The 20963-nt window shown below is 39.1% G+C and overlaps 1 protein-coding gene across 1 annotated transcript in view; it reads left to right on the forward strand.

The window, feature by feature from the left end:
- The first annotated feature begins 1709 nt into the window (after positions 1–1709).
- Positions 1710–20963, forward strand: part of syt14a (synaptotagmin XIVa) — a 42512-nt gene continuing 23258 nt past the window's right edge. Inside the window, exons 1-2 of the mRNA XM_078277527.1 lie at positions 1710–1812; positions 14935–14982. Of these exons, the coding sequence (XP_078133653.1) occupies positions 1710–1812; positions 14935–14982 (151 nt within the window). The remainder of the gene's footprint in view (positions 1813–14934; positions 14983–20963) is intronic.

Consider the following 20963-nt stretch of genomic DNA (forward strand, 5'->3'; position numbering starts at 1 on the left):
TTTAATAGAAATTAGTGAAGGTTTAATGAACCTCAACAGGAAATGGGTTAACGGCAGCAAAACAGAGCAATTTAGATAATATTAGAATAAATACAGGGTACTGAAGGCAATAAAGTAATTATAGGACAACACATGCAGGTTATAAATTGTGTTTGTGTTGTATCATTAATGCAAAAGACCATTACACAGAGGCTGCACTAACCTTTTTTTTTTTTTCAAGTAGGAGTAACATATTGGGCTGTGCAGCTTGTTCGATTGGATGTATAATAGAAAGCAAGTAATATTTTAATGTATTCTCCAACTTTATTGTTTTTTTTTTTTACTGTATCTACATCTCCGGTGGATGCACAGCTGCTATGGAAAACAACACTGTATATTGAATGCCTGCTTTAAGAATATTTAATTCCAGTGCTGTATTTAATACCTGACCTTTAATATTTCCAGTGCATGCTTCATTCTTAGATATCATCATATTGATCAGAACATTTCAGGAGTTACACTGTAAGGATGTGTTGCAATTTATGTTTTTGTTGTACTTCTCTTAGTGACTTCCTGTGACTCCCAGAATGCTTTTCAAAAACTCCCAGAAAAGGTCTGTGATGATGGATGTCTTCCTGTATGAGCCGTGCTTGTGTCTTTTCCGGCCATCAGCAATCAGTGGATGATTAACAACTAAGGTAGTGGGTTAACCAGCAGCACTGAGTCACAAAAGCAGGGCTGAGAACCACTGCTGAAGAGCTTAAAATTGCCCTCAAGTACATAGGCTATAGACAAAATATACTAAATTAAACTTCAGAAATGCAAGGCTGATCTTCATTGTTGGTGTTTTGAGCATTAAGTTGCTTTAATTTGGATATTTTCTTAAAGCTCAAAACAAGTAACATTACTAGTCTATATAGTATGTAGTATATATCACAAAAGTCGATTTAGGCAAACTAAGCCACATTATTAAGCTGTATTTGCATCTAATAAGCATATTAGCATCTAATAGTTTACTAATGTAACGTTAGCCTTCCTAAATTGTGTTTTCTGTAGGCTATTTAGCTACATTTAGATAGCATCATTAGTAAGATGTATTTTTTTTTTTTTTTAAATGTTAAAGTGAGTTTTATTAGCATTTAATGCAGCTTAAATATATTTCTTAGTCAAGCTAAATTAACTTCAGGGTTAGCTAAACTAATTTACATTATGAAGTTCGGATAAAGGATAATAATACGGATAAACTCCACTAAAGGAAGATGCCTTGTTTGTAGAAGATATCACAAAAGTTGATTTGGGTTAACTTAACTATAATATTATGATTCATTTGCAACTTAATAGGCATAGGCTATCTTAACATGTAGCTAGCGTTAGCTATTTTACTAACTTTTTCTTCAGCTAACTTACATTGGGTTGCATTAGCATCTTGCTAATACGACTAGCTAGATGCTATTAATAAGTAGCTAGTATTAACATATATTATAGTTTTTAATGTATCTTAGTTGAACAAAATTAACTTTTGGATTACATTATTAGCTAGCTGCTGTATAAGATGATAACAGTCTGTCTCGCCTAAAATAAATCATTTGCTGAGCTATTATCAACCTGTAATGTGTAGCATGTTTTCTCTTAGCTATAATTTATTAATTAACGTTAGATATTTTTATTTGTACATTGCTTGTTTTAGACAGTCAGCTTGCTCCCGGGTGCCTGGTGGACTGTACCACACTATGAATGTCCCCCTACCCTCACCCTTGCAGTGGGCCGCTCCCCCTTCTTCACCGCTCGCTTCAGTGGAAGCGAAGCCCAAACAGAACATCATGGCGATTGATGGTAAGTAGGCCAATAACGTCTCTCCTTTACTCGTAATTAACTTCGGCTGGAAATAATACACGTCATAGCTGAATTCTTTAAACTAAAAAGTGCGAATGATTTCAGGAGAATGATGCTTGCATTGGCTGTAATCAGTTTAAGTTGTTTTTTATGTCTTTGAAGCGGATTTTTCCTCTGCTGTGTGAGAGTAGTAAAAGAGACACATGAGACGGTGTTTCTAACGGTGGTGCTGAAAGGACAGCTCCGCTATTTCAACTGCTATACATATAGCCAACTACTGTATAGCTGGTTGTGTTTCTACTCTGGCTGTCATTCGGTTCTCGTCGAAGTCGGCTGGTCGTTTTGTAGCCTCGTTGCATGCTAGTACTTTACAACTTGGGTTAAAGAGAGCAAACCCCACACAGATGGAGTTTTAGCCCAGTACAGTATTCTTTGAAAGCTCTGGTTCAGCTTTGGGATATCTAAAATACTAAGTTTGGTTTATAATTACTGTATAATAAATATATTTTCTGTGTATAGCCTCTTGGGTTTTATCTTCTGTTTCTGGGCTGCACAGTGAACAGTGCTTAAATTACACCTTTATCTGCTTATATAACTTTGCAGGTTGTAAGTAGCTTTGGTGTTTATTTTATCTGTTTATGTTTATATTTTAAATGCTTGCAGCTGTGGAATACAGTACTTTTGATGTCACTGGAAAGAGGACATCACATAACTCAATGATAAATGATCTGTTTCGTATTAATAGGGAGTATTTCAATCAAAATATTAAGCTGTGTTTTAAAAATATCCACATATGGGAAATATTATGTCAAATATACATTCAAACCTGTAGATGTTTTTTTGTTTTTTTTTATGGCTGTGTTTTATGCCTTTATACATGGGCAGTAGAGAGGTGACAAGACATGAAGGGAAATATATATTATGGAAAATGACACAACACAGTTTCCCAGCCAGAATCCAAGTGGGAATGCTCTAATCATACTACGCATTTAAACCAGTAGGCCAGTAGGACGCCCCAAACCTGTAATGATTTTAGGTCTGTACCAGTCTTTGGCGAAATAGGAAAAATAGTAGGCCACAGGGAATACGGGACATTTTTGTTCAGAAACCAGCACGGTGATGTGGTTTATCCAGTTCCTGCTGTAAAGTAGGCAACTAGACCACCCACCAGCCCCGGGCCTCGGGGCTTTGCTAATATCACTTGTGACATTCAGAAACACATTGTTTTGCAAGAGACTCATCAAGTATATGTTGAAGAATCTGAAAAAAAAAAGATGTTTAAATAAATGCCAGTCACACAGAGACTTTGATTTATTTGATATGAACCATAGCTTAGAGTGTTGCATTTTTTTGTTTTTTTAATTTTACACTTTTTATCAAGTGATCACACATGGTCTAATGGACTTGTTTATTGGACAGTTTTGCTTATATCTGAAATTTTACCATTGGAGGAAGTTATGAAAAACGCATCTGATCCCAGTCTTTTCAGTTTTGTCTTCGCATAATACACTTTTAAGCTATTGTTCCCCATGATTAAGTATTTTTTTCTTCATGTTAGGGACGAGCACATGAAGAATTAGCATGAACAGGAGCATGTCATAAATTCACGAGATACACAATAAGAGGCAGCTCCACACCCTTGCATTACTAAATCTCACCCTTCCTCATCTCCAGGAGTCTCACTAGAATCATACCTCCTCCAGTTCATCAGACAGCCACAACTTAGATGTTTTAGATGCTTATTCTACCCCACCCACTGACTACATTAGTCAGCAAAGTGCCATTTCCTGAAAGGCTGTGATTATAGCTGCCCCTGTCAGCGATATTTCACCACAGCTAGTTGGCTCCGCTGAGATTTATACAGCAGCTGTGGGGCTGACTGACACCTACAGCATCCAGAGCCCGGGCTGCCCACTCCAGTGGAAGGCTGTCTTTTTGGCTGTATTTGTGATGTAAGGTTGGATGAACATCATAACGTGGAACAAGGAACAAGTTGTTTCTGCCTGACATGTTAGAGCAAAGAATGAATTCAGATTTTATGTTTTATTGTGACTGCATGAATCAGTGTTTGGAAGTAATTATGTTCTTTAAAAAGTGCTATTATTTAACTTGTCATCTCATTTAATACATGTAATACATACATACATGTAAGAACAACTGCAAAGGTTTTTTGTTCCGACACTAAATAAATATAATGGAAATATTTATACAGCCTTTACATACAAAAGCAGAATACAGCTGCAACTACAGTGCATGCAATTGCATGAGTGTATGCAATGTGAAAAGAAATAGTGGAGAAATGGTCATCGCAATTTCTCAGGGCCTTAAGTAGTGTCAAGTTGTTTGATCTGTCCGAACAAAATGTGTAAAAAAGAAAGTGAAATGGTATTGCAAGCATTGCATTTAAATGATTTTTTTTTTTACATTTTAGAACATTTACTCTAACTGTAGTTTTAGTCAACAACCTCAAGTGTGACTCACACATTATAGCTTTTGTTTGGCAGCTATTTACAGACTTTATTAATTAACAATCAGTCATGCGATTAAGTCTGTTTATTTTGCGAATTCAGGTTGTGCATCATATCTGGATCGTCATCTTAAAACTGCTATTATCAAAGCGTGCTGCCTTAAATACCAAATATATCAGAGCTCCTTAAGCTGGTTAATTTGATATACAGTACACAGCAGGCTCTCTGTAAAAAGATCACTGAGAGACTTTGTCAAGCTTGTGTAAATGAAAGCTTTTTTTGTTAATTAAGTGACTGCAATAGAAATTTAAATAAGGAAAAATGTTTTCACTGACTTTTATAAAAGCTGTAAAAGACGGAGGATTTTCTTGTACAAGTGTGATCTGGGCAGGACTGGTGTATATTGTGTGTGGTTCCACTGCTCAGCCCCGGGACTGAGCTCCATGCATCAGCTCCTATGACAAGCTGTAGACAGATCGACTGCAGGCCCAAGTGGATTTCACATATCCTGGTTAAGCCCGGTTTTCTGGCGGGCAGATCGAAAACAGCCCAACTCACGCGCTTTGTATTCTCAATGTGTGTGGTGTGTATGAAGCCTTGAGTCCTGAGCTGGAGCCAAGTACAGAGTAGGCAGCGCAGGAGGTGTTTAGCTGTGGAAATATTATGTTTTAAAATGACATCAACAGAAAAGCTCTTTTGTGCTGACATTTTGACAGTATCTTTCAAATCTTACTGAAATGCCTGCCATGTCGTTTGTCCTCTGGTGCCTTTGACAACCAGTGGAGCTACATCCAATAAGAAATATATGGTAGATCACATATGTTTAGACTGATAGAAATACAAACACCATTTTCTCGAAACATTAAGACCATGTTTTTCATGAACCCTGTTGCTTCCTGTCAATGATTTTTCAGCTCCTCTCCCCTCCTCCTCTCTGGCATGGCGGTTTGTTTTGGGGAGCGAGAAAGAGGAAATAATAGCCAATATGTCTTTGGACCATTTGAGCTAATGTGGGATATGAGACATTTTATCTGGAATAGAGATACATTAGAATACATTACTTTCAAAGTGAAACTAAGTGAAACTGTGGGCCGTAAATCAAACCAGGACATTTCAGTATTACACAAGTTTAAAAGGCAGCGAGGAAGCTGCCAGTCTTTACAAAGTTGCTTGTGAACACAGTGGAGTGATAAGCAGCGGGACCGATATTTCCAACAGGAGTTAGTGAAGACTAAGACGAGGCTTTTATTTGTCAGGTGGCCAGAAGCACGACTAAATGAATGTAAATGTTCTATGTCTGCTCAATGTGTAAAGTGCCAACTGTTTGCTAATATGTTAACTATATCAACTTAGGCAAAAATATTCCAAAAGTGCATTATTTTCCACTTGTTGGGTTGGTCCAAATGGCAAAAAAATAAATAAATAATGCAGCTAACAGTTTTACGATTAATGAGGTAATAATCAGGGCTTAATTTGAGCCGGAACACATGCGTTGGATCCGGAACCTTTTTTATTGGATCCGACAGCTCCTGTGTCACTAAGAAAAATGAATCGCCTAAATGGAAAAAATAAATGACTGTTTGTGTAGTGTTCAATGTTGTTATCTGTCTTGTTAGTCTTTATTCTCCATTGAAGTTCCACAAAAATCTTGTGTTTGCATTTTCGATGCGTTTTGAGGTGAATGTTCAGGGTAAGACAGAGGACCTCCCACTTTACAAATTAAGCACTGGTAATAATGTATATATTTTATGTACTTAAGATAGAGATTGAGATAAGAGCTACATGTTTGGAAAAGGTCCAGAGGATTAGTAGCATGTTGTATGCTAAAAGTCTATCCATACAACAGATGAACATAAGACTCTGTGACTTGTATACATGATCTCCCGTTGAATTGTGGACACAGACCTCATTCTTTAGTGCAGTTTTAGGCTACGTTTAGACTTAAGGCAAATCAAAAATTTGGCAACTATGTTTCTCGAATCAGATCTTTAGGACAGACTGTCTGCACAGACTGATATTTGCAAGTGATCAGATTGGAGTTTTGTGTCCAGACATTGCCAACCATATCTGCATGGGTTGCCGTGGTAATTATGTAGCTGGTGACGTGGCTTTCCAACGCGGTAGCATGAGAAATGGGGTCCATAATTTCGCCCTGTCAAGTCAGGGTGCAGACTATGGTCCTTCTCTGACTGTTGTTCTCCTCCATGTTGTCCTCCATAGCACTCTGCTAGTAGCAGCATGTATTCTGCTCAGCATGTCTGTCACTCTGGATTTGATGTATGTGTGTCGCGTTACGAGTGACGCAAAAGACACTTTGAAATCCGGTTTGAGCAGCCAGAACATCCAGGCTGAGACGCATCTGTAGAAATCCAATTGGAACCGCATTTGAAACCACCCCCAAATGTGGTTTGAATCCGATTTGCAAAAATCGCATTGTGTTTTTTTTTTTGCTGTCCAGACTTTCAAAATCAATCAGGATACAATCTGCCAATGAATATGCCAATATAGTATTATGAATATGCTGGCAGTCTGAACAAGACTCTTTTCTTTAACTGCATGTTTGTTAATGTTCCTCAGCAGATTGTTCCCAGAAGTTTGATTTGTGCAAGTTGTTTTTACGGTATGTAGGATGGATTGTAGATCCACTGCACTGACTTATCATGTTGTTCATCATCATGATGTTTCTGTCATCTCAGGGCTTGATGTCAGGTTGAGACAAAGTGAAGGATTTTTTGTGCAGTTTACTTATTGATCAGCTCTTCATTTTACACGATTTGGGAGAATCACAAGAAACAGAGAGACATCATTTCTTCCTTCTTAGAGCGGGAGTGACTGATAATACAAGGCTTGTTTTGTAACACTGATGAATTAGTCCCAGTAGAAAAGTACACAGAAAGGCCGAAGATGCATTTGCCACTGAGGTTTGAGTTTGATTTGGGAATAACAGATTTTCTTGAAGAAAAAAGTTAAAATGTATATGGGTTTTTTACTTCTGTATTGTTGTGTGTTTGCAGGCTCAAGCTATTAGTAATACTTCACAGTAATTGTCAAATGAATACTATGGTTCTAAATTGGGTATATGTGGCTTTGTCTGTTCTATAAATAAGGTGTCAACTGCACTACTTTGTCAGAGTATGTTTCCATTGCCCAGGGCTATGGAGAGTGCTGGTAATATATAGAGCAATAGTTGGCTGTGACTTCACACAGTTTTCTCACAAGAAAACCCAATGCCTCAGTATATGTTATATAGCTGTAGTGCGAGGAAACTGTTGCTGCTTTCTCAATTTACAGCCGACTGTCGGGTAAGATAATCTTCGACGTACTGTATCCTCTATTTGCTAACTGGCTTAGCTGGAGCTTATTCTGAAGTCGCTCCTTCTTGCCTTTCAATATGACAACGCAAACATGTTTCATGAACAACCTGATGTAACACAAACCTTCCCTCTGCCAGTTTCAATAAAGATACTAAGTGATTTTCTTGTAAATGGCCACTGACGAGAAAATGTTCTCACAAATCAATTATTGCTATTATTGAGAGGACATGAAGAAGCAATACAAGCTGATCATTTGTCTCTGTTTTATTTGATGAGCATGTAGACCACTGCACATTTAGCTAGCTTACTTCTCTAAATCCAGTCCGTTATAAAATACTTTCTGCAGGCCTGCTTTTAGTTATTAATTTTAAAGCTGCACTGATTTATATTTTATTTTAACAATGGATCAAATGACAAGGTTTAAAGTCCCACTAATAAAAATGTTTTTAAGAATATAAAAAATATTCTGTTATGATTCATACTTTTTTTTTTGTACACGGTTTTCCCACATAAAAAGTAAAAAAAAAAATCTGTCATGGAACTTGGGTTTGCGAAGTCCCAATGGGCCCGTTAGCAGAGCTCCGCGAGCTCGCGGTCTGCAACGATATAGTTTCGGCATCCTGTCTGAACCCACCGTCAGTCAGACTCAGATAGTCTATATCCACATGTTCCATTGTTCAGGTGCCGCCAAAAATTCCGCCGGATGTCTTTCATTTCGGCCAGATGTCCGTTTGCTTCCGCTTTCTTTGTGCTGGCATTTTAAACTCTGGCCGATTTATGAGGACTATGGTTGACTGCTCCTCAGATCTCTGCAGGGTAAATCCAGACAGCTAGATGGACTATCTGTCCAATCTGAGTAGTCTGTTGCATGAGTAAAACAACCTTTGAACGTACACACGTTTCACCCAAACAAGTTCCTTCCCAAGGCTATTTTGCAGAGGTGCCGTTGCTCCGTGCGGCGCTTAGCGCCACCCAAGACAATTGTGATTGGTTTAAAGAAACAACACTGAACCGATGAGGTGAGATGAGGAGTCTGTTGTGCACTAAAATCAGGGACTAGCAGATGTATCAGAATGGTAAATGTAGTTAGCATCCTTTATGTTTTGTTTGTTAGCTTGTTAGCTTGTAACTGGCAGTGGCTAACAGCTACGCTGACAGTGTGTTTTTGCTCTCTGTACTGACAGTCCGCTCTGCGCCGGAGCCGGTTTCTTTGCTGGCTTTTGTGTATAAGACAAGTGATTGGCTTACGGATTAGCGATTTACCTAATCAAGCTTGCCCAGGATACGTTTGAGTCTCAAATTTCAGGGAAGTGCACAGACATTTCCCATTCAGGAGAGTAATGTGAAAACACCTCTCTAGGTGCAAACTTTGGACGGATACAATTAAGTATAGTTAAGTTCAGACATTTTAGGGGACATAAACATAAGAAAAACACATTTTTGAGTGGAGGGACTTGTTTCAAAGTGGTTACTCATAGTGACAAACCCACAGAGAATGATCTCCCAATTCTGCAGTCCACTTTAGTTTTAGCGACTTTCAGCTCATTGTTTTGGTTTTACAGCCCACAACTTTACTGTCTCTCATTAGCTTTGGTTCCAGACACAGCAGGCAACTGTTTTTAGCAAAAAACCTAAACTTACTATATGCTACCTGCCCAGCACCAAGCTGCACACTGGCAAAGTAAGCAATTAGCTTGGGAACATAGTAGAGGTTTGATGCTAGAATGGTTGGCCCGGAGGGACATCAAAGGCATGACCCGCTTCTGATTGGTTGATGGGTTGGTTAGGTTTGGGCATGAGGAGTGAGATTGGTTAAGGTTAGAGTAAGAATATCAGGGTAAGACAATCAGAGTGAGTGTAGGGCGGGTCATGCCTTTGCCCATTCCTCTGGACCAGCAGTTTAAAGGGCTAGAAAGCTGGTAAATCTTCAACTAACAGTTTGAAACTCAATTGGGGCAGCACCACAAGTTTCACCACAAGTTTCTTTCCCTTGTTCCTTTCTCTCACAGCATGTTCTTTCCACTGACCTCAAACAACCAAATATCTGTCAGGTCAATTTGTTCAGCCCAACTTTCTGTATCACGTTCTCAGTCCATCCCTCTCTCCTTAACCCAGACGTGTTAGCCTCGGCAGCCTGATTAGAGGGGGCAGGTAGAGGAGATTCCTTAAAGAAACTGGGACAAATCCTAAAAATGTTTTCAGCCCGGCCCCAGATGTCTGCATGAGAAAAGGCTGCGAGGCCACAGACTTCTCCTTGATTTAGCATGCAGAAGTGAAACAGACTTGGTGAAGCCAAGGGTGAGAAACAAGAACTCAGTAATTGCACATATTGATCACAACAGGTGCTTTGAATTGATTGTTGTCAGACTCAAAAAGAGATCACGTGAACCGCTCAATGTACTGACAAGGTTTTAAGAGCCAGCACTCTCTTTTCAGTGTACTCTCAGTGCCACAGGTAGACACAAAGTCTAATAATTGTCATAATTGGAAAAGACAACTAAAGCTGCGTGAGGCAGAATAGCTTCCTCTCTGTCCAGCCCAAGGGGGTAAGCTTCTTTTCAGAGCTTGAATCTCCTATGGCACCATTTTGATGCTACAAAGCGATCACCCAACGTTAGCATTCCATTGACTGCCATTCATCTTGACGTCACTTTGACAGCGAATAACTTTACATCTGAAGCGTTTAAAGACTTTATTTGTCCACTGTTTATTTCTAAAGAAACACGACAATGTATAAAAGGCTCCATTACCTTATACCTCACATTATGGCTCCGTTGTATACGTTTTTGTAAAAATAGGCTAACGATTGTGTCATAACCACGCAACTTACTGTCGCATAGTAGAGGAATTACCGTATAGTACAGGAGAAGCTCGCAGGCAGTTTGGACTTACATTAGCTGTTTAAGTTTAATTACTAATGTTAACTAGCATTTTAGTTAGCAATAATTAGCCTGTGTCCATGTTATCTCCTTACATATACCTATGCTCTACGTCTCTGCAAGATTGGGAATGATTGAGATTTCTCTTGGCACAGCTACCAGAAGACGTACAACTTTCAGACACGTTGCTCACGTCACATTTACGTCGTTTCTCTCAGTTGGAGGCTGCGCAGTAACGCTCAGCACTCACCGGAAAAGTGCTTCTAAAGGCCTTCACTGGACTCCGTCCAGAGCAACGGGATCTGTTGGTCCATTCTTATATACAGTCTATGGTCCAGCCCATCCCATGAGACGAGCACGGGCATGCACCGGCTTCGGGGCACGGTCACACATGTGTGAATGCAGGTGAGTGATCATTGCCCGCCGGCTATTGGTTAGCAACAATCAACGTCTCTTCCATCTTGGCTCACAGCCAAGCGAGTTCAACCACACACACTGCTTTGCTATTGGTTGAGGCTGCGATTTCTTCAGTCAAAGTTCACTGAAGTTGAACTCGATGCGAATTTGCTTTGCCACCGGAAACGAATGTTTTATTCGCCCCTTCCCACGCATAGAATGGAAGTGAACGGGAGGCGAATAATTGCCATTTCCCCTTTAAGAACAACACTGCACATTAAAAACATTCACTGACTCTTACCTACTATGTTTAGAAGAAGTCCATGCACAGAGCGAGTTGATTGGATTTTGCAACATCGTGTTGCCTATGTTATATATTAATCAGTATATTTTGTCTGTCAGTCCATATTCATTTTTCCCCATGTGGTAATGACAAATATGTTAAAGCACAAATCTTTCCCATTAATGCATTCATTTGCTTATTTGACAGTCTACGTGGCATTAGCAAGTAAGTATGTGGCACCTTTGGTAAGAAAATTTTAGTGCTGGTTAATGGAACTTTCATCCCCAAAATATTAAAAAGATGGGAGAGAGATTGCTCGTGGTGTGATATGAGCAACCGGCACTGTGTGCTGTATTAGAGAGCACATGCAAGAAAATGTTATTTTTGACGAATATGGTGTGTGGTGAGTGAAAGAGCAGAGGCAGCTTCCTCCCACACACAGCTGCTGTATCGATCTGCTGGACAACAGCAACAACTCGGCTCCTTGTTGTGCAGGAAAGATTTTCAGACATGTCTTGTCATGTAGAGGCTCAATTTCCTTCAATGGCTGTGTTTACATGCTGTAACATGGCTATCAGCCATACACTATTTTATGTCTTACCGAGGTTTGTATTTACATGAACCTTTGATATCTTATAACACTTGTGTCCTGCTTGGCCATTATTAAACAAATTGTGAATATTTACTGAGGCGTTCGAGCAACAGTAAGTTACTTCCCTATACATGGGAAATAAATGATGCAGTTTTGCTATTAGTACTCTATGCTTACTGTAAACACTACTTAGGTTTATGTTACTATAACAGTAGTCTTGCTTTGCCAGACCCTCCTCCAAAGCGCGCTGGAGAAGAGTCTGGCTCTTCTTGGGCGGTACTAAGCACCGGAGAAAAGCTGCAGTGCCGCTGCAAAATAGGCTCGGAAGGAACTTTTTTTGGTGGAACATGTGTACGTTTAAAAGTTGTTTTAGTCTTAGACCCAGATGGGCCTAAATGAGTGAAATCCGGCGCATTTTCCGGCGGCAACGGAGCAATCCCGGAAGTGGAACGTTAAGGATATAGACTACTGTAATAGTAGTAGTGAAGATACTAATAACTTTAAGTTAAATGAAGATGTTAACACATGCCACAAAATCTGGTAAATATGTCACTAAGAACAAGACAACATGTTTGTACAACTGCAGTTGAGTCATTGGCTTTACTTGAGTTACAGGATTTAGACTATTAACAGTAAAAAAAATAAACAGACATTGGTTTGTGCCATATCTGCAGCCTGGTCACTCTTTTTCACTAGTCAGATAGCCAAGAGGTTTGAATTGACTGCCTAATTTTATAAAGATGAAAAATATTGAGCTGCTCAATAAAAAATTAATTTGGACGATAAAAGTTGAAGAACACAGGGATGTAAGGTGTAGGCGCTGTCTTTTTATTAAAAGCTGGAAGCACTTTTAAAGGGCCTGTACTCATACAAAAAAAAAAAATAAACCCAAATATATTCTGTTAACTATCCCAGAAAGGCATTTTTGCCTAAAATATATATACAGTATATATATATATACACACACAATAAATGATTAAACTTGTTGATCGACTTAATTAATTAATCAATTGTTGCAGCTTTAGTTTTCTTGTTTCTGCCTTTTGTGAAAGGTTCAGACTGACCTAAGCCAACAGACCCTGCTCTTCTTAATCGGTATCAAATCTGAGCCTTATTTGTGTGTTTGACATGACCTTTCCATGATGGGAGGCTGGACCAGGAACAATGTAGTATGTTCATTTTTTATTTATTTTTTTGATTTTTTTGGGGGGCATTTTAGGCCTTTATTTGGATAGGACAACTTAGACTTGAAAGGGTAGAGATAATGGGGAATGACATGCAGCAAAGGACCGCAGGTCGGAGTCGAACCCACGGCTGCTGTGTCGAGGAGTAAACCTCTATATATGGGCGCCCGCTCTACCAGGTGAGCTTACCAGGGGCCCGAGTATGTTCATTTTTAGCAGGGTGGGTTAAGGCAATTTAAAAAAAGAAACTAATAATGTTTTAGTTTTGTTTGAATTTTTGATGGTTTTTTTTCTTCATTTCTGATCTAATGTGTTTGTGGGTTTTCTGCTGCAAATTAAATTATACGTTTTTCTGTCTAGACAATAGATTGACTCTATTTGTGTTTCTGCATACAGCCCAGTCAAAAAACGCTTTTCCTTAAGCCCTACATGACTGATTCTTTTTTAGATACGTCATTAATCATCAAATGTTAGCATGGTATAAAAAATGACATGTGGCAAATGCCATGTGTCTCTGACCATTGCACCACCGTGACACCATTAGTCTTATTGCTTTCAGCCTTTCTTTAGATTTGGTAGAGAGCTGTGCAAATCTTACAAGTGTCATAGTTGAAGGCAGCTAGAGCTATTTGAAACCTCAACCTGTAGGCAGATCCCAGAGGCCGAGCTCAGAGACTGTGAGGCCCTCACAAGTGTGAGTAATAGTTCTGAATTACAGTCACTGTCTGGAAACCTGTCGAAGAAAACCATGGTGAGCTCTATGCAGAGGTCCTCTCTCTGAATAATAGTGTCTAGCTATCTACAGTATCTCATGATATCCTAATGCTATGATGGACAATCATACTCCTCCAGCTGCCACCCAAACTGTGGGTTTTCTAAATGTCAGAGATGCTGTACAATAACAAACAGGAGGAGCTGTTCTCCCCGATTCCAGTCTTTGTGCTAAGCTAAGCTAACTGGCTGCTAGCTGAAGCTTCATATTTAACAGATAAATATGAGAGTGATATTAAGCTTCTCATCTAACGTTCAGCAAGAAGATATTAAACTATTCCTTTAATAGACATTTTTCACGGCAGACATGTTGACATGTCATAGTAGGAAAAGCACAGGTGTATTCAAAACCATTAATGATGGCTGCATTCCACTTAGGAGAGGCCCTGGTATTGTGCATGCTGACTCACTTAAATAGCTTACCGGGACACTTGATGTAATTGAGCCATCGTTAAGGTTATCAAGTCAAAATGTCTGCTGTGAAAAAGGTCCGTGGCTTGTCTTTCCCCTGATCCTTTCTCTAAGCAAGAAGAGGGTTTTATGTAAAGACATTTAGAACAACTGTGTTGTATTTTAAAGTGCTATATCAATAAAGTTAAATAAAGTAGAGTTGAAGGTTTGAGGTGGGAGAGATGTAAGAAGTAAGACAAAGGACACACACAGGTTATTTACACCTAATTAGGACAGGTACTGTCACTGTAAATAAGTGTTTCAGCTTACAAGATCTAAAGGCAGCACCTACATATACTATTTCTGAATAGAAACTGCTTATCACAGTATTTGTGGATAAAAACTAAACCAGCCTTTAATCATGTAAAGCGCTTTTGTCCACAGAAGAATACAAATCAAGCAGTAGCTGTCGTGCTGGCAAAATAATTTGGGGACCGTATGTCGACATTCAAAGCTTTCTAGTTGTTGTCCATTAGGAAAGAAGGAAAGAAAATACAATGAAACCCAATGTCAGTGCCATATAAAGATACTGTTAGACTGTTTGAATAAATCTCTGTAGTGTTTCTTAGATTAACCGGCGCATTTTAAACTCGAGCAGCTTGTAAACCAGCAATGGACTGTTACCATCCAGTCTCTGTCAGTGTCTTATATATGTGTTGTTCTTGTCCTTTTCTGGGAATTTGTCTAAATGTTCCAACATATTCAAATGTGTTCCCATGATGTTTGTTCTGTCTCTCGTTTCCTCCATCACAGCGTGGCTCATTGAAACTGCATTGTCTTTCCAGGTGGCGAGCGTAACTGTGGAGTACATGAGCTGATATGCGTCAGAAAAGGTATGGCAGATCAGAGCTCTGGGAGGTTGACCTTTGACCTCACACTCCACCTTCCTCATCAGCATTTATCACTGTTGAACTGTCCCCGTTGACACTCGTCCTTGTTCAACTGTGTGCTGTGCTGCCTTCGCTGTCGTTGGGCTGCGATGTTTGTTTGAGCCTTGTCATATTAATAAGTACTTTGAGCATAAAAATATTTTACAAACTCATTTCTCATTTGTAATGACACTTTTCATAAGAATTATACCCTAAATAATTTTATTGCAATAACGGCACTGTCAACCCATTTAGCCATTTTTCCTGTCTTGTTACTTAGTAACTATTACTGTACCCCGTAATTGTTAAGTAGATTCTTACTCCGTCTCATCTTTTTGCCCAGTAAGTATTTATTAATACCCTGTATAAACTAAATGATTACACTTTAATTTGCAGGCTGTAATCTAAAATGTTACTGTTGCATTATTGTGGATTTATATGAATTAATTCGGTAAAGAAGACCTAAATGGATAAACCACACTTTACTTAATAGGCAATTCCAAAGTTATAGTTTACATATACGGTAAGTACATGATGTAATTCTTGACATGTCACAAAAGTGAGTAGACATGATTTATTTTTTATGTAACTGCATGTATTGAAGGTCACGATGGTGCTGTAACTGAAATAACAAGCTTTTAACAAATCAAGCCGGTTAAAATAACCGTAATTTTTTCGTGTTGAGTCAGAACACTCAGTGCCTCTCTTTGCCATGGCAGTATTCATGTTCTGGATGGAGACGACTCTTCAGAGAGTGCTTATCACAATATATGAGCCAGCTGAATGGGCTGGTTGTGTAAGTGTGTGCATGTTGAATAATTTGGGATATCCCATTTATTTTGTGATTGTTGAAGATTCCAGGGTGGGTGTGTGGGTGTGTGTGTGTGTGTGTGTGTGTGTGTGTGTGTGTGTGTGTGTGCGCGCGCGCGTCTCTCTCTCTCTCTCTCTCTCTCTCTCTCTCTCTCTCTCTTTTCGGGGCATTGTATGAACATGTGTGGGAGTGTGTATCAGAGTGCTGGTGAGAGTGCTCATAGACTGCCTGTGGAGTGTGTGTGGGTGTCTTCGTGGTTTTGAGATGGTTTTGTGCTTTTTGACATTCTACATGGCAACTGTTTCCATGCGGACAGAACGCAACAACGGCAATAAAGACTTGCAACAATAATACCAAAAAGACAATAAAGCAACTAGCGCAACTTAGACTAGAACACATTTAGATTACTTTTCCACCTATGTGCAGTTGGTGTTCCTTATTTATGTACAGTAAAATTTGTGCAAATGATTTTAAACACCTCCTAGACCATCTAAACCTAGACATTACTGACTGTTTGAGAAACTTAGTCTCAACTGTCCATCAATTTTGTTAGCCGCATACAGTACCTGAGTCAGGTTGCCATGGCAACATGGTCAGCTGAGTAGCCCAGATGTCCTTTCCCCCGGCAACATCCTCTTGCTCCTCCTAGGGGATCTCTCAGTGCTCCCAGGCATTGTGGGAAATGTAGCGTGTCTTGTGTCTTACCACTTTCAGAATTCCCATTGTAGGACAGTTGAGAAGGACATTGTCTGGATTATGATGGTGAAATTATAAGCATGCTCTTTATTGGCTCTAATTTAGGATGTACAGTATTTGTAGCCACTGTAGTTTTATTTCAGAACTGTCAGTATGTCAGTTCCAGACAAGGTTACCCAGTTCAAGGGATAATAAGACCACCTGCTCCTTCTGTTTGGTCACATCAAGATGTCATTTTCATGGTGTGCAGTGCAGAAACCTTTCTATGACCCATATGCCTCCTCATTGTTTCCTTGGACTGTGGCTGGTGATTGGACAGTCTTGTAATTGCCCTATAAATACATTATGCTTCTTCCTGTCATATAGCTATGTCAAAATAAAAGTTATTATCCATATTTAACATCTCAAATCATCTACTGAGTGAAATAGGCATTGTCTTTTTCACTTTGCGCACGCACCCCTCCTCCACGCAGTTGTTGGACACGGAGGATTAAAAAACATGATGGACTCTTCAGAAGAGGTAATTATCTTCACTCGAGTTTCACCGGATGACTTCTGAACATAGTCATACTGAGAAATACAGAGAGAGTTGTGTGGAGCTGATAGTCTTAATTAGCTTTGTAGCAACTCATTTGGCAACGGCTTGAATGTAACGGACGTTCAATAATATCAAAAAGTTATGCACTAAAGCTTTAATATCACGTTTCTACCTTTAAACTGAGCGTCTTATGCAAATCAGTTGTTGCACCAGGTTAATATCGTATTAATAACCTATGTTTCCTGCACTACATCTAAACACAGCCTGTATTAAACTCTGCATCTGCATCGGAGAATGGTGTAGGCATCTTTGATATTGTCAGGTTTGCTTTTCTCCAAAATCTTTTAACAGTTTCCCTTAATAAGAAATACCAAGCACACACCGAACCGACAGTTTCCCGTTAACAAGGACATTTGTTGATTTAATTTTCTTACTGCCAAGCTCAGACATAACATTGTCATATAGTATTCATATGTGTTTACAATTATTCAACAAATAGTTAGGAATTCCACTTTCCTCCTTTCCTCAGTTTACTTTTATCATCATGATGAGGGAGCAATGTGAAATGTCTGTCAGTTTCCTGGAGTTATTATGCTGTAGTAAATTCCAAATATCTGTCTAATATGTCTTTTTGATGAATTTTATGTCATGTTTGGTTCTCGTCATACCTTTTAAATTCAATCAAAACACTAACTCTAAAGACTCTTACAAAGATGTGTGGTACAGTGTGTAACCAATACAAGGTTGCTTTCCCAAATTATTGGTCTCTGAGCTTCTTGTGTAACAAAGTCTGTAAATGTTTAATCTTCCTGTGAGTCAGCATTCAGTCCCCCACATATTATGTAAGGGCTATTCTCAGTATTTTTAATGGAATACAGTAGATTTGGTTCAAAAAGTTGTACATGTATTAGCTAAAACTGAACATATGTTGTATGTGTGTCCATGTGTGTGACTTCATTATTTGTGTCCTTAACAATAACGTCTGGCATGTTTCTCTGTTGTGCTTTATTATGTGCTATTATTTTTCTTTGTTAATGTATAGTGGCCCAAACATCTTACTTTGACTCGTTTCTTTAATCAAGATCATGTATAATAAGTCATATTTTTTAAACGGGATTTTTTTACTTATTATCAATATAATTTTTTGTTAGTTCCAGTTAGTGGCTGCAGGTTTGAATACCAAATGAGAAGCAATTTGACCGACGTAAGGTAAGAATCTAAATGCTCTAAATGACTTATTTTGCATTTGAATTACAGTGTAGTGAGTTTCTGTTTGATAAAATTGAAACAGGATAATTAGAAATTATGTTAGACATCCTCGGCCAGGCATCACCGACACACCAACACTTGCGTATGGTGATGGGAGTAAAAATGAGGAATGAAGCCTGAAAAAAATAAATAAAATCAATTGTAGTCTTAAGTCAGGAAGCCAAAAGTAAAGAGAGAAACTGTCTGTAGATTTCTATGATTGAATATTCTTGTCCCTGTTTGAGCCTGTTGGGGAATTATACAGAACAGGATCCCACTCCATCTGTGCTCTGAATAATTCAGTCATCAGTGAGAAGCTGGTACAGTGTGAGCAGACAGGCATTCCCATGAGATAATGCCTCCTGTTACCAAACATTGAGGGCTACCAACAATTATCCAGACTCATTTAAGAGAACAGCAGCTATCTTTTCTAGATCTTTAGGTGTGAAAGACAAGAGAGAGTGTGTGTGTGTGCGTGTGTGTGCGTGCGTGTGTGTGTGCGTGCAAAAAATACTACAGACTGAAACAAATGCAAAAGTGCAGGCAGTTGTTCGCATTGTGACACTGTTGGCTGAGTCCAGTTAATTGTTGCAGGCATTATATGTAATGGCCATTATGAATAACAGAAAACATCATCACCATCATCGATTGGAAAATAAGATGTCATCCAAGTACACTAGCTTGCCGAATGAGCTCATTATCTTCCAGTCATTTGGTTTATTTGAACCAAATGGACTCTACACGTAGTGATTTCTGTGTTGCAGAGTTGAATTCATCATTGAAAATGAGCTCAGCAGTAATTTGAGCAGTCAGTATGTGAGTAGTGTGTTATTTCTAATTGCACTAAAAAAATGTTGTACCCTTCCCCTTTGCTTTTATAATATCACCTTTATCACTTCTCACTTCTTACTTTTATGACCCTTCAGTGGGCTATTGTAAAGTGAATGTCTAAGACATTAGCACTAGATTATTGCTAATGTAGAGGATCTAGAACTTTATATAGGCACATTATTTAGTTTTTTTTTTTTTTTTAAAACACTTGATTTATGTAAATGATTAACAGTTAGGGGATCAAACTGTCACTATCAGTCCACCCATGATGCTTTAGTTTACTCATCACGAGGAGTACTACACACACAGTATAATGTATTTTGTGGTTCTGGAGGGATCTTTCTAAAGTCTGAGAAAATAACCCTTATGATGTTATTACGGTTATCTCAGGTTGGTCTGGGAGACTAGAGGATGGATACCTGAACCGAGCCCGGCCGGTTTCGGACAGATATTTAGAAATGATGTTCGGGTCGGGCTCGGTCACATCAGCGCGATAAGGCATTGAACATTTTAAATTTAAAAAAGCTTATTATGTAGGTGCGCGCCTGTGTTAATGTGCGCTTGTTGCCCCGTGTGCGCTGATGCGCTCATCTGTTGACATTTCCGAATGCCTTCCTACAGTTGCTTAATAAAAGCGGGCATTCCACACAAACAAACTTAGGCTACATGTGTCATTAGTATAAGAAAAAAATTAGAGATTTTAACTGTGTCGGGCTCAGGTCGGGCTCGGACATAAATATATTAATGCCTGTCGGGCTCGGGCCGGGTTCGGTTACTGCTCTGTCGGACGCGGGCTGGGCTTGGACAGAAAAATGCGGCCCGATCCGTACTCTAATGGAGACAAACTGTAGGCATGGAATTTGAAAGATGTGGACATTTATCAGGCAGGGAGAGTCAAACTAAATGATGCCATATTTTGTTGTGATGCCTAACCCAAACCCTGTTTTGTAACCTAACCCATCCTTAACCCTTAGAAGCTAGCTAGCTGCTAACTTAAGTGTTGAAGCTTGCGCAGTATCCCAGTTACGTTTGGAAATGAAGTTCAGTTACTACATTTATCGTGTTTTTGGAGCTTGGTCCATGCTGGTAACTTTAAATCAGGATATCTTGGCCTCTGTTTATTTATTTTGACCATTGTTTTTTTTATATTTCTCTTACAAGTCACCACACTTCATGGACGTGTAATATTAATATGATAGAGTTCCCCTTAAAGGCAGTATTTTGTAGAGGCGGGGCTATATAAATAAACTCGACTCGACTATTTTAAATCCTAAATGCTTAAAATCCTAAGTAGTTCAACATTCATTCTATGTTGTGTCAAGTGTAAGTGGGCCTGGAGTGGAGTCAGCATCAGTTAGATTGTACATCCTTTTTCCTTTCCACTGCATTCCACAATCCAAATCCCTCTCACCATCATCAGTACAATACAGATTGGTTTACAAGTTTGCTTTTTCTATCACAAACTTTGTGTGATGAAGTCTGTATGCAGTGTTTGGTAGTGTGCAGTTCATACATAAAATCCTTGGTGCAGCCTGCATGTCACACTGTGAATACAAACCTCTGCAACGCTGAGAAACAAGACAGCATTCACCGTTTCATCCCAAAATGCACCACACATTGCGCTTGCCTCTATTCTGATCCCTGTTGTCCTTGCTGACCACTTGAAGTGCACACCACACAATGTAGGAATTGTATTCAATCATTCATGTTAGAGCTGGGCGATATGGAGAAAATCAAATATCACGATATTTTTGACCAAATACTTCAATGTCGATTGCGGCGATATTGTAGGGTTTTCACAAAAGATTTACAATGAAATTT

Source organism: Sander vitreus, chromosome 20 (genome assembly GCF_031162955.1).
Source record: "Sander vitreus isolate 19-12246 chromosome 20, sanVit1, whole genome shotgun sequence".
In the NCBI taxonomy this organism is placed as follows: domain Eukaryota; kingdom Metazoa; phylum Chordata; class Actinopteri; order Perciformes; family Percidae; genus Sander; species Sander vitreus.